Source organism: Salmo salar, chromosome 10 (genome assembly GCF_965601325.2).
Source record: "Salmo salar chromosome 10, fSalSal1, whole genome shotgun sequence".
Lineage (NCBI taxonomy): Eukaryota > Metazoa > Chordata > Actinopteri > Salmoniformes > Salmonidae > Salmo > Salmo salar.
Window position 1 is genome coordinate 113,550,778 of NC_138300.1, and position 15,046 is coordinate 113,565,823.

The 15,046-nt window shown below is 41.6% G+C and overlaps 1 protein-coding gene across 1 annotated transcript; it reads right to left on the bottom strand.

Annotated features, from left to right (window-relative positions):
• Positions 1-2,139: 2,139 nt before the first annotated feature.
• On the bottom strand, positions 2,140-5,644 carry lyve1b (lymphatic vessel endothelial hyaluronic receptor 1b). Its single transcript, XM_014125672.3, has 6 exons — positions 5,437-5,644; positions 4,797-4,962; positions 4,313-4,452; positions 3,686-4,150; positions 3,515-3,578; positions 2,140-2,830 (listed from the first exon to the last, which is right to left on the bottom strand). The coding sequence occupies exons 1-6, from the start codon at positions 5,516-5,518 to the stop codon at positions 2,623-2,625; spliced, it is 1,125 nt and encodes a 374-aa protein (XP_013981147.3). The 5' UTR covers positions 5,519-5,644; the 3' UTR covers positions 2,140-2,622.
• Positions 5,645-15,046: the final 9,402 nt, after the last annotated feature.

Genomic DNA, 15,046 nt, shown 5'->3' on the forward strand with positions numbered 1-15,046 from the left:
CTTCTCCACCGGTACCACATATCTATAGTACAAAATCCACGTGTACATGTGTGTATGTTATCGTGTGCGTATGCATGTGTCTGTGCCTATGTTTGCGTTGCTGCTTCACAGTCCCCACTGTTCCATAAGGTGTATTTGTATCTGTTTTTTAAAATCTAATTTTACTGCTTGCATCAGTTACTTGATGTGGAATAGAGTTCCATCTAGTCATGGCTCTTGTAGTACTGTGTCTCCCATAGTCTGTTCTGGACATTGGGACTGTGAAGAGACCTCGTGTGGCATTCCCAAATACAATGCTTTTAGTTTTAGAAATATTTAGGTCTTAACTTATTCCTTGCCACCCACTCTGAAACTAACTGCAGCTCTTAGTTAAGTGTTGCAGTCATTTCAGCCGCTGTTGTAGCTGACATGAGTCATCCTCATACATAGATACACTGGCTTTACTCATTAAAGAAGCCTTTCCTGCCAGTAGATGGCAGTGAAACGCAACCCTTACAAAAAAAGATTGCCGTTTTGAAACTGCAGTAAAAGTGCAGAATCTGCAGTCAACTGTGGTATTTTGGACGCAGTAATTGTAGAATAACTGCAGTGTACTTACTGCAGTTGAACTGCAGTTATACTGCACTCTAGCTGCAGTTACACTGCAAAATTATAGCAGTAAAAAAAAAGTGTTCTTTTGGATGCAGTATTTTCAGTATACTGTAGTTACAGTATACTGCACTCTAACTGTAGTTATACTGCACTCTGACTGCAATATTTTTTTGTAAGGGAACAGTCTCCACCAACCCAAAACGTATTCTCTAGGCCAGTGGTTCCCAATCTTTTTAGGTTACTGTACCCAGAGGCATCATCCCCATAGGGGGCACAGGGAGACATGCCCCCTTAGATTTGTCCTGTAACAATAATAATTTACAATTATAATTTTTTGGTTTTGTTTCTCTGTAATACTACTAGTCACCTTGAAATTTTATGAAAGCCCATTTAGGTTCCCAATCTCCCAACCTCATAACTAATGTTAGCTACCAAGAAGCCATTTCAAGCTATCAATTAAGTTAGTCACTAGCTTGTCTAACTATCTTAGCTGGCATGCCTGCTGGCAAGGTTGGTAGACTTTAGAAAAGCATGCAATAACTAAACGTACTGAATAAGACTCCCATTCCTTTCTGTTACCCAGATTTTAGCAGAGAAGCATATGTAGTTTCTTTTTTTTTTAAAGAACCACCAATCAGGAGGATACAGACAGCTCAAGATGTATGCATAGGTATGCAGAAAAATTTTAATATATATTTTTTGACAGAATTAAGCATAATCAGTGCAGCTCACTGGCACCTCAAATGTTCTACTGCTTGAGCTCCTGTTCCTCTTATAGAATATTAGCTCAAAAGTACCTGCAACCAAAATTGGTGCGGCAGGTAGCCTAGTGGTTAGAGTGTTTGGCCAGTAACCAAAAGGTTGCTAGATCAAATCCCTGAGCTTACAAGGTAAAAATCTGTCATTCTGCGCCTGAACAAGGCAGTTAACCCACTGTTCCTAGGCTGTCATTGTAAATAAGAATTTGTTCTTAACTGACTTGCCTAGTTAAATAAAGGTAAATAAATAATGAGTACCAGAACCTATTTCAGTCCAAGTCAAGCACTGAGCATAATGATTATGGCTGTAGATTGCAGGAAAAGGTTATTTCAGGTGTTTGAAAAATCTAAATGTATCCAACTAGGCCCCTCCGAACCAACTCCAGCCACCCTCACGTACTTTGTGCCCCCTCAGATATTTGTGGTGCATGATGCCCCTGACTGTACCACCAGCTGCATTGTTTTGACTGTACCACCAGCCCTGAGTTCCTCGGAAGTACCCCCTCATGTGCATTGTACCAGTAAGCCTATGGTCTCTTGAGTCCTCTCAAGAACACACTGTGGATAGGCCAAGTACCCCCAGGGGTCCTAGTACCCCTGGTTGGAAACCACCGCACTAGACCCTGCCCAATAAATCAACATTTTAGTAGCATTCATTTTTTGATTGAACAAAAGTGAAGATTTGCTGCAACTCATAAAACAAAATGTGACTTAAAACTGTACAAAAATACAAGTTGGACAGACACATCAAATGAATCAATAAAAAACCAAATAAATAGATGACAGTGAATCTAGGCAAAGGAAAATATTTTTGTTTGATTGTTTACAATCATTTATAAAACAAAAAAGACATTGAATTATCAGAAACATCTGAAAAAAACCTCTGCAGAGCTCTATTATTTCTACAGTTCCTAATACTTATTTCTGCAGTTCCTAATACTTATTTCTACAGTTCCTAATACTTATTTCTACAGTTCCTAATACTTATTTCTACAGTTCCTAATACTTATTTCTACAGTTCCTAATACTTATTTCTACAGTTCCTAATACTTATTTCTACAGTTCCTAATACTTATTTCTGCAGTTCCTAATACTTATTTCTACAGTTCCTAATACTTATTTCTACAGTTCCTAATACTTATTTCTGCAGTTCCTAATACTTATTTCTACAGTTCCTAATACTTATTTCTGCAGTTCCTGTTAGTCAACAATATATTTTGCTAATGTCTTTTTCAGCACTGTAAATCCCCCTCAACATGGTCGTATATTGCTACTAAGGGCCATTTGTTGTGGCCTCTGGATTACTGACAATGATGTCACTGGTGGACTTCCTGTCTCCATTCTCTTCTCCTCCTTCTCTCTGTTGTGGGTCCTGCAGATCCATCTCACTGTCCGTGTGTATCCACATCTCAGTCTCTATGTCATCCTTCAAATTGTGCTGTCCTCTGCGGCAGAATTGGATTGGGAAAACACCTCTGGTCCTTTGAAGTACATTTAAAGGAAACATGAAGAGAAGAAGAGTAAATGGTAACATGTTACGCTAACAGTTATAGTGCATTTTTACCACAGACCGAAGATGCAACCCAGACACGTCAAAGGGGGTATAAAGCTGAAGCATCGGTTTGGTATATTTTCTCATCACCAAATTTGGTAGTGAGAAGAGGTCCAGTCGCGGGTAGTGGGAGAGGATGGAACTAGGTGAAACTGAGCCGACATTCTGCGATGAAACATCTGATCTCAATACATTTTTCTTTTCCCAAAACTAAACTCTGTTACGAACACAATGCACCAAGTTTTATACTTGACGCTTTGCCAAAGTAAAAAAAAAAATTGCGTTGTTTAGAAGGAATGCAAGGTCGAATTGAGTTTGTGCACATGCGCACTTCACAGAGGAGACGATCCTAACGGAAATATGCAAATACATGCTACAATGCGCCAATAGGATCTCGCTAGCCCGTGCTTGGCTCTGCCCACCTCTTTGCTTGTTCTGCCCACTATGCTTCATTTGCTTCCACTGTAAACGACACAGATAAACTATTTTGGGTTCGTTATAAATATCTTCACGTATAATCATGTATAAAATCCTTATAATCAACGTATAGTATAATATGTATAACATGCTTATGATCAAAGTAAGTACACAGCAATATAAACATAAGACCCACATTTTGTAGTAACACGCTGCTACTGCCACAGCCAGGAAGATGATGAGGAGAACCGTATATATTGCTGAAAGGATAAAGGTGTGTCAAATATATTATAACAATCTAAAATGGAAGCTGATCATAAATGTAATTGACAATACAAAAAAAAGCAATTTGAGGATGACCACCTACCTCCGACAGGGCTCTCGATGTGGTTGGTGGAGGTGTTTTGAGAAGGAGAGGAAACGAGGGAGGAAGAGGTGAAAGACAAAAACGAGATGAGAGGTGGAGATGAGGGAGAGAAAGAGTTGGGGAGAGAGCGAGAGGATGTGGGAAGTAAGTGAGAGAGGGAAGTGGGACAAGGGAGGGAGGAGAGAGACGAGGGGGATGGGGAGGGAGGAGGAGAGGTGGAGATGAAGCTGGTTGTTGACTGGACCAGGTAAGTGGTCGTTGTTGTGGTAGTGGGGGCCAATCTTGAGACTTGTGTTGTTGATTTAGGTGCTGGAACTTTAGGTGCTGGAACTTTAGGTGTTGTCTTGACCCTGTTTTTCACAGTTTTGGTAGTAGTTGGTGCTGATGTTGAGACTGTTCTAGTGGTCATAGTTTTTGTTGTGGTCTGGACATTAGGTGTTGTGATATCCAAAGGATTCTCTAAATCTGCATGGGGTGAGCGAAGGCATCAACAAGTCAATTTTCTAAAGTAAAGCACATTCAAACTATTTTTAAAATGCATTTTTCATTTTAACATGTTTATGATCAATGCTTTGCTTTAGTTAATTTAACATGCATGATCATTACATATATACAACTTATATGTACCTGTTAAATTGAAACAAAACACATGAAAGGGTTTGTTTATCGGTGCTCTCCATGTTATTAACCCAATGTTATTCCTGCCACATTTCGTGCTCTTCACAATGCGAGGGATAACTGCAATCTGTTTATCTATCCAGCCATATCTGTTTGAAAGACCACACATGAGATATTATTTTGTACTGGATATTTAACCCTGCTCTGAGATATTTTATTTGTGCTGTGTTTTTTACAAATGTATAATGTCTCTAGGAGATGCACAGTACAGATCTCCAACTTTAACACTACAGGAATTGTTACTTCTTGGAATTTATATGAATAAATGTTTTACTATTTTGCATTAAACATGCAGAACTATCTACGTAATTTAACAAGCCTATTACCTCCATGATCTTGTATATGCACACATACACAATTTGCACTCCCTTAAAAGGGGACATACCCAGTGGGACATTTCTGCCACCACCCCACCCTACAGTGTTCAGCATACCCGCATGTCTCCAGTCCATGTTGGTGAGCAGTATGGACCTGTTCCCAGGTCGCTATGGTGATGTTCAGGAAGCGGCACATGGCTCTAGCCTGAGAGGCGTTCAGGGCATATTGATTCCCGTAAGACACCATGGACACGCCAGAGATTCTGCCAACCTCAGGGAAAACTGCACAAGTCAAATCCATTAGACTGAATGTATTGCAATAAGAGTGGACTACACACAAGATTAGTGAAAACTGCAAAAAACAGTATTACTCTTATTTAAATAGATCTATGTGTAATGCATTATAAGACTTGTCATAAGTTGTTGACTTTGAATAACTTGTTATAATGTCTTACTATCATCTAAAAATTATCCTAAATGACTTAATATGTTTCATCCATTAAAGAAATTCCACATAGAAATACATAACATGTTATAAGCACATTAATAAGACATAATGAGTGCTCATGCATGCTTATAACAAGTAATAAAGCATTATATCTGATTTCTTCAGAGAAGTGTAATCAAAATGGTTATAAATAAGTATTTCCCTGGCCCATAACAATGCAACAAAACTCTAAACATTTGCAGCATCCCTTCTTTCATATTGATACATTTAAAAAAAAAGAATCCCATCGAACCAAAAAGGTGCCTTACCTTTAATGAGATTGAATTCAAAAGTCAGTGCATACACAGCCATGGTGAACAGAAGGCAAGAAAAGAGCCCGACCCTTGCCATGGTTTGTCTGGTAACATTTAATATCAGACTCTTAATGGTGCACTATAGTGAAGATGCTACCAGAATAAAGAGAGTGAGCGGGGGACCTTCACCAAACATAATGTTCACTTCCAGGGGTGACAACAGAGGCTGTGTCCAAAATGCCGCGCTACATGTATGGGCCCTGGTCAAAAGTAGTGCTCTTTAAATGGAATAGGGTACCATTTGGGACATAGTCAGAGAGGACACTGGGAAAGAGGAAACAGGAAGAGGGGCCAAATCTGTTTGGAGCCCCCGAATCAGGGGCCACCGGGGGCCACACATACCTTTAAAAACCAAATGGGGGGCAGCTCTGGAGCACAGCCTGTTCTGGATTCACCTCTCACACATATATGTTTTTATTATTACATAATAACATATGAATTGTGAAATAACATCTTTTATTTATAGAATGTATGATATAGCTATATTCTGGGTTCAGGAGGAGGGCGAATGTGAGCATTTGACCCAGGGTGAATTCGTCATGAGATGTGATGAAATGTCATAACAAACAGCCAATGCATTGTCTACAAATGCACATAATATCATATTTAGCGGTTGATTTAGACCACAGTATCTGCCAGACAGGAAAACAACAATCAAGGACCCATTCCTCATTTCGACAGGACCGGTTTTCAACCACTTCTGTTCTTGTTTCACCAGCACTTATTTCTAGAAAAATAATGTTTGGGGTGACAGGCCAATCTATAAGTGGAGGAGGAGGCTCTTCACAACAACATAGCACTGATTCTCAAGGGGTTTTCCCCCTGCTGCTCTTTGACCTGGTGATTGGAAGCTCTTCCCATCTCTTTAGATCACCAAGGAACTGTAGGCTACCTGTCGCCAGGCACTCACATCAAAGAATACGGGCTACAACGTGTTCACATAACCCAGTGAGGGTCAGTGGGTGCAACCAACTGATTGTTAAAGGGAGGCTTGGCTGAGGAAGATGTTGTGGCTTTGTTGTCAGGTTACTGCTTGAGATCGGAAACAATGTTTTAAGAATGGGACACATTAACGAGTGATGTTCGGAATCAGAATTTTTTTCTCTCACACATAACATGAAAGAATTGCCAATTCCCCTTCCCATAATGACATCAAGAGAGTCATTAAGAAGACAGGAGGAAAGCCATTGTTGAATGAAAACAACTCATCAAACTACTAAACGATGCCACACTGTGCCTCCATCTTCCTGATAAACAACATAAACACACACAGAGGAAGTGTTTAAAAAAAAATCCAGTATTTTCTCTGCGTCACAGATTTTATGGTCTCATCTTCTGATCTGTAGATTTCCACTGCAAAACACCACATTTGATTGGTCCCATAGGAAACACAGGAAGCGTGTCGTAATGCATGGGATATTAGTATTGAGTCTTGGGATTTAATGCCCGGTTCATAAACTGAGGATTGGAGGGGGAGGGGGGGGGTCCTATCCTTTAAAACAGTTGTCACACTGATACAGTTTTGTGTTGAAATCTACAGTGGATCGGTGTATAGCAGTGGTTCCCAACCTTTTTCAATTACTGTACCACCAACTGTATTTTGGCCTGGAGGACCTCTCTGGCTTTGTACCTGACTTGCATATCCTAGACCACCTTTTGCAAAACTTTAAATACAAATGTCATAAGTGAATACAAAATTCACAGAATAGTAAGACATTATTTTCATCAGAAGAGAAATTTGTGCACTTATGTTAACTGTTTCCGGCAGTCAGTAAATACTACTGCACAAAATTATAAATCATCCCATCAGTGTCATACCATGTACAATATAGGAAATATCTAGGCAATGGGACTGTCTAATGTTTATTATTTGTTGCAATATCGTGGACATGCATAGATGCAGAGAATGAAGTTGGGTTTAGTTCTAAGTAACTTTGGGTTACTCGGAAGTCATCATCTCCAACATTGTGACCTTTCATCACAGAGCTTTGCTTTGGTGTGGATTGAGGCCTATACATTCATATCAGTTGTGTTCCTCCACTGTATTCATCTTTCCTTGTTTCTATTGTGGATTGTGTTTCTGTGCACCAATGGTCTACAAAACTATGAGCAAAGCAGCCTATGTATTGAATACATGGATTTGGATTGGGATGATACCGATTAATGAATCCAGCACACAATGTGCTCATTTTTTATTAAAATAATGATCAGGAATAATATTTAATTGATGTGAATGAAATCTTTTGGTAAAATATGCATGAAAGGAGAGTAATTCTGCACCTTTGAATATTAATACTTCCAATTTTTATCATAATGATTTAGTGACTGCAAAAAAATGTATCAATCTACTGGGATTTTTAAAAGACAGACTCACTTTCTGTTTTGTCTGCTTGGACTCAATAGATAAGTATGATTTTGTTGATCTTTTTTGCAGGCAGTCGTGTTCTTTTGATGAATGTATTTGCAATTTTCACATTATAATATAGTTTTGATTAATATATTTGTCTTTTGAAAATGCATTTACTGTTTTGAAAATCGACATTGTTCCAACAAATGCTTGTACGGAGTGATAAAAACTGTAAATTGTAAGTCATCTGAATATCTCAGTGTTAAAGACCCTGTCAAGCATCCTGCCTGTTCAAGGTTACTGTAGAATACGGCCCTACACAGGTCTTGTGTCAAGGCCATTCTTCCTGGATACCACGCCAACCCCCAAACAATACATCCAAAGCGCTTCATTCATATAATAATACAGGAATTTCCCCTATTAAAATTTGTATAGATAGTTTTATTTTACCTTTATTTATACAGGTTTTTCTCATTGAGATAACATCTCTTTTCCAAGAGAGACCTGGTCCAATAGCAGCAGAGGAAACAACGTTTCAGACAAAACAACTTACATACACAACATTAAACAAAACTATAAACACACAAACAGTACAAAAATTACATATTACATTAAAAACACAAAAGTCTTGACTAAAAACATTTGTCCTAAAGACAATTACACTCTTCTATCATATATACATTGATCAAGTGTTTAAACTCCACCAACAAAACTAGATCATCACATTTTTAAATGTTCAGGAGAGAAATCCAGGACCACGGAGCTAAGTAACTAAAACTATTTCTACCATGACCTGTTCTAATTTTTGGTTAGAAGCAAATGAGAATGGGACCGTAATTTATATTTATTTACCGACCTGACTAAAAAAGAACAGATAAAATGGCATTTTATCCAATATGGCCTTATAAATCAGTGCATACCAGTGTTTAAGCCTACGCAAGGTGAATGATGACCAGCCAACAGCGCTGTAGAGATCACAATGATGTGTTAGACATTATTGATTTGAAAATTAACCTGAGGGCTGCATGATATGCTGAATCAAGTGCTCTCAGGGTAGTGGTTGAGGCCTGCATATATATAACATCACTAAAATCTAAAACCCCAGTAATGTACAGATGAAGTCGGAAGTTTACATGCACTTAGGTTGGAGTCATTAAAACTGATTTTTCAACCACTCCACAAATTTCTTGTTAACAAACTATAGTTTTGGCAAGTCGGTTAGGACATATACTTTGCGCATGACACAGTCATTTTTCCAACAATTGTTTACAGACAGATTATTTCACTTATCATTCACTGTATCACAATTCCAGTGGGTCAGAAGTTTACATAAACTAAGTTGACTGTGCCTTTAAACAGCTTGGAAAAATTCAAGAAAATTATGTCATGGCTTTAGAAGCTTCTGATAGGCTAATTTACATAATTTGAGTTAATTGGAGGTGTACCTGTGGATGTATTTCAAGGCCTACCTTCAAAATCAGTGCCTCTGCTTGACATCATTGGAAAATGAAAAGAAATCAGCCAAGACCTCAGAAAAAAAATTGTAGACCTCCAGAAGTCTGGTTCATTCTTGGGAGCAAATTCCAAACGCCTGAAGGTACCACGTTCATCTGTACAAACAATAGTACGCAAGTATAAACACCATGGGACCACGCAGCCATCATACCACTCAGGAAGGAGACGCGTTCTGTCTCCTAGAGATGAACGTACTTTGGTGTGAAAAGTGCAAATCAATCCCAGAACAACAGCAAAGGACCTTGTGAAGATGCTGGAGGAAACAGGTACAAAAGTATCTATATCCACAGTAAAACAAGTCCTATATTGACATAACATGAAAGGCCGCTCAGCAAGGAAGAAGCCACTGCTCCAAAACCGCCATAAAAAAGCCAGACTACGGTTTGCAACTGCACATGGGGACAAAGATCGTACTTTTTGGAGAAATGTCCTCTGGTCTGATGAAACAAAAATAGAACTGTTTGGCCATAATGATAATGAATAACACCATCCCAACCGTGAAACATGGGGGTGGCAGCATCGTGTTGTTGGGGTGCTTTGCTGCAAGAGGGACTGGTGCACTTCACAAAATAGATGGCATCATGAGGTAGGAAAATTATGTGGATATATTGAAGCAACATCAAGACATCAGTCAGGAAGTTAAAGCTTGGTCGCAAATGGGTCTTCCAAATGGACAATGACCCCAAGCACACTTCCAAAGTTGTGGCAAAATAGCTTAAGGACAACAATGTCAAGGTATTGGAGTGGCCATCACAAAGCCCCTTACATCAATCCCATAGAAAATTTGAGAGCAGAACTGAAAAAGTGTGTGCAAGCAAGGAGGCCTACAAACACGACTAAGTTACACCAGCTCTGACAGGAGGAATGGGCCAAAATTCACCCAATTTATTGTGGGAAGCTTGTGGAAGGCTACCTGAAACGTTTGATCCAAGTTAAACAATTTAAAGGCACTGCTACCAAATACTAATTGAGTCTATGTAAACTTCAAGCAAATAGGCACTGAGTTTGAAGGTAGGCCTTGAAATACATCCACAGGTACACCTCCAATTGACGTCAATTAGCCTATCAGAAGCTTCTAAAGCCATGACATCATTTTCTGGAATTTTCCAAGTCATTTAAAGGCACAGTCAACTTAGTGTATGTAAACTTCTGACTCACTGGAATTGTGATACAGTGAATTATACGTGAAATAATCTGTCTGTAAACAATTGTTGGAAAAATTACTTGTGTCATGCACAAAGTAGATCTCCTAATCGACTTGCCAAAACTATAGTTTGTTAACAAGAAATGTGTGGAGTGGTTGAAAAACAAGTTTTAATGACTCCAACCTAAGTGTATGTAAACTTCCCACGTCAACTGTACATACATTTTTTTATTATTTTATTTCACCTTTATTTAACCAGGTAGGCTAGTTGAGAACAAGTTCCATTTACAACTGCGACCTGGCCAAGAATAAAGCAAAGCAGTTCGACACATACAACAACACAGAGTTACACATGGAATAAACAAAACATACAGTCAATTACATTTACATTTACGTAATTTAGCAGACGCTCTTATCCAGAATGACCTTCAAATTGGTGCATTCACCTATGATATCCAGCGGAACAACCACTTTACAATAGTACATCTATATCTTTTTTTTTTGGGGGGGGGGGGGGTGGAGGGTGGGGGGGGGGTTAGAAGGATTACTTAATCCTATCCCAGGTATTCCTTAAAGAGGTGGGGTTTCAGGTGTCTCCGGAAGGTGGTGATTGACTCCGCTGTCCTGGCGTCGTGAGGGAGCTTGTTCCACCATTGGGGTGCCAGAGCAGTGAACAGTTTTGACTGGGCTGAGCGGGAACTGTGCTTCTGCAGAGGTAGGGGGGCCAGCAGGCCAGAGGTGGATGAACGCAGTGCCCTCGTTTGGGTGTAGGGACTGATCAGAGCCTGAAGGTACGGAGGTGCCGTTCCCCTCACAGCTCCGTAGGCAAGCACCATGGTCTTGTAGCAGATGCGAGCTTCAACTGGAAGCCAGTGGAGTGTGCGGAGGAGCGGGGTGACGTGAGAGAACTTGGGAAGGTTGAACACCAGACGGGCTGCGGCGTTCTGGATGAGTTGTAGGGGTTTAATGGCGCAGGCGGGGAGCCCCGCCAACAGCGAGTTGCAGTAATCCAGACGGGAGATGACAAGTGCCTGGATTAGGACCTGCGCCGCTTCCTGTGTGAGGCAGGGTCGTACTCTGCGAATGTTGTAGAGCATGAACCTACAGGATCGGGTCACCGCCTTGATGTTAGCGAAGAACGACAGGGTGTTGTCCAGGGTCACGCCAAGGCTCTTAGCACTCTGGGAGGAGGACACAATGGAGTTGTCAACCGTGATGGCGAGATCATGGAACGGGCAGTCCTTCCCCGGGAGGAAGAGCAGCTCCGTCTTGCCGAGGTTCAGCTTGAGATGGTGATCCGTCATCCACACTGATATGTCTGCCAGACATGCAGAGATGCGATTTGCAATCTGGTTATCAGAAGGGGGAAAGGAGAAGAGTAGTTGTGTGTCATCTGCGTAGCAATGATAGGAGAGACCATGTGAGGATATGACAGAGCCAAGTGACTTGGTGTATAGCGAGAATAGGAGAGGGCCTAGAACTGAGCCCTGGGGGACACCAGTGGTGAGAGCACGTGGTGCGGAGACGGATTCTCGCCACGCCACCTGGTAGGAGCGACCTGTCAGGTAGGACGCAATCCAAGAGTGAGTCGCGCCGGAGATGCCCAACTCGGAGAGGGTGGAGAGGAGGATCTGATAGTTCACAGTATCAAAGGCAGCAGATAGGTCTAGAAGGATGAGAGCAGAGGAGAGAGAGTTAGCTTTAGCAGTGCGGAGAGCCTCCGTGACACAGAGAAGAGCAGTCTCAGTTGAATGACCAGTCTTGAAACCTGACTGATTTGGATCAAGAAGGTCATTCTGAGAGAGATAGCAAGAGAGCTGGCCAAGGACGGCACGTTCAAGAGTTTTGGAGAGAAAAGAAAAAGGGATACTGGTCTGTAGTTGTTGACATCGGAGGGATCGAGTGTTGGTTTTTTGAGAAGGGGTGCAACTCTCGCTCTCTTGAAGACGGAAGGGACGTAGCCAGCGGTCAAGGATGAGTTGATGAGCGAGGTGAGGTATGGGAGAAGGTCTCCGGAAATGGTCTGGAGAAGAGAGGAGGGGATAGGGTCAAGCGGGCAGGTTGTTGGGCAGCCGGCCGTCACAAGTCGCAAGATTTCATCTGGAGAGAGGGGAGAAAGAGGTCAAAGCATAGGGTAGGGCAATGTGAGCAGGACCAGCGGTGTCGTTTGACTTAACAAACGAGGATTGGATGTCGTCAACCTTCTTTTCAAAATGGTTGACAAAGTCATCCGCAGAGAGGGAGGGGGGGAGGGGGAGGAGGATTCAGGAGGGAGGAGAAGGTGGCAAAGAGCTTCCTAGGGTTAGAGGCAGATGCTTGGAATTTAGAGTGGTAGAAAGTGGCTTTAGCAGCAGAAACAGAGGAAGAAAATGTGGAGAGGAGGGAGTGAAAAGATGCCAGGTAATAGAGTCGAAGAAAATCTATATACAGTGTGTGCAAATGAGGTAAGATAAGGGAGGTAAGGTAATAAATAGGCCATGGTGGCAAAGTAATTACAATATACCAACTAGACACTGGAGTGATTGATGTGCAGAAGATTACTGTGCAAGTAGAGATACTGGGGTGCAAAGGAGCAAGATAAATAAATACAGTATGGGGATGAGGTAGTTGGATGGGCTATTTGCAGATGTGCTATGTACAGGTGTAGTGATCTGTGAGCTGCTCTGACAGCTGGTGCTTAAAGCTAGTGAGGGAGATATGAGTCTACAGCTTCAGTGATTTTTGCAGTTCGTTTCAGTCATTGGCAGCAGAGAACTAAAACGAAAGGCGGTCAAAGTAGGAATTGGCTTTGGGGGTGACTAGTGAGATATACATGCTGGAGTGTGAGCTACGGGTGGGTGCTGCTATGGTGACCAGTGAGCTGAGATAAGGCGGGACTTTACCTAGCAGAGACTTGTAGATGACCTGGAGCCAGTGGGTTTGGCGACGAGTATGAAGCAAGGGCCAGCCAACGAGAGCATACAGGTCGCAATGGTGGATAGTATATGGGGCTTTGGTGAGAAAACGGATGGCATTGTGATAGACTGCATCCAATTTGTTGAGTAGAGTGTAGGAGGCTATTTTGTAAATGACATCGCCGAAGTCGAGGATCGATAGGATGGTCAGTTTTACGAGGGTATGTTTGGCAGCATGAGTGAAGGATGCTTTGTTGCGAAATAGGAAGCCGATTCTAGATTTAATTTTGGATTGGCGATGCTTAATGTGAGTCTGGAAGGAGAGTTTACAGTCTAACCAGACACCTAGGTATTTGTAGTTGTTCACATATTCTAAGTCAGAACCGTCTAGAGTAGTGATGCTGGACGGGCGGGCAGGTGCGTGCAGCGACCAGTTGAAGAGCACGCATTTAGTTTTACTTGCATTTAAGAGCAGTTGGAGACCACGGAAGGAGAGTTGTATGGCATTGAAGCTCGTCTGGAGGTTAGTTAACACAGTGTCCAAAGAAGGGCCAGAAGTATACAGAATGGTGTCGTCTGCGTAGAGGTGGATCAGAGAATCACCAGCAGCGAGAGCGACATCATTGATGTATACAGAGAAGAGAGTCGGCCCGAGAATTGAACCTTGTGGCACCCCCATAGAGACTTCCAGAGGTCCGGACAACAGGCCGATTTTTGTGCTGGTCAAGCGCAGACAGGTCTAGAGTGAACCAAGGGCTATATCTGTTCCTGGTTCAAATTTTTATCTCTGCAGTAGATTGCAACACCGCCCCCTTTGGCAGTTCTATCTTGGTGGAAAATGTTATAGTTAGGGATGGAAATTTCTGGGTTTTTGGTGGTCTTCCTAAGCCAGGATTCAGACACGGCTAAGACATCCGGGTTGGCAGAGTGTGTTAAAGCAGTGAATAAAGCAAACTGAGGGAGGAAGCTTCTAATGTTAACATGCATGAAACCAAGGCTTTTAAGGTTACAGAAGTCAACAAATGAGAGCACCTGGGGAATAGGAGTGGAGCTAGGCACTGCAGGTCCTGGATTAACCTCTACATCACCAGAGGAACAGAGGAACAAATAATGTTATCATGATGCCACTTTGATTGAAAGACGTTGTCATGGATGTTGCCTCTATTCATTCTTTGTAGTGATTCACGTGGAACCAAAGCAGGGTAGTGGGATTTGTTCTACTTTGACTGCTGTGTGTAAATAATACATCCAAAGGGGAGAAGGGTTAGTTTCCTGTCCACTTCTGGGGTAAAATGGATCACTGGCGCTGTGTTTGTAAAGGATACGACGAGAGCCTATCAGAAAGTGTAGTAGAGGCTAATTGGCCACACTTCCTAAGTCAGGAGTGACCACCAGTCTTTTCCAGTAGTGTCGGTGAAGAGTGTAGAAACAAGGGTGGGATATTATGTCACTCTATAAAAAACATATCCAGGCATTCTGGTAAATAGTGTGATAATTGTTTGTCAGTAAAGTCAGGGTCCCCTGTTCTCACTTTCCTGATATTCATAAATCTAAAGAGAGGTTATATGATAATCTGATCCTCCATAGTGATTCCTTCATAGAGGAGGATATCAACCACCTCTAAGTAGTCTCTAAGTAGCAGTGTAATTAGTCAAGCTAGCAGGC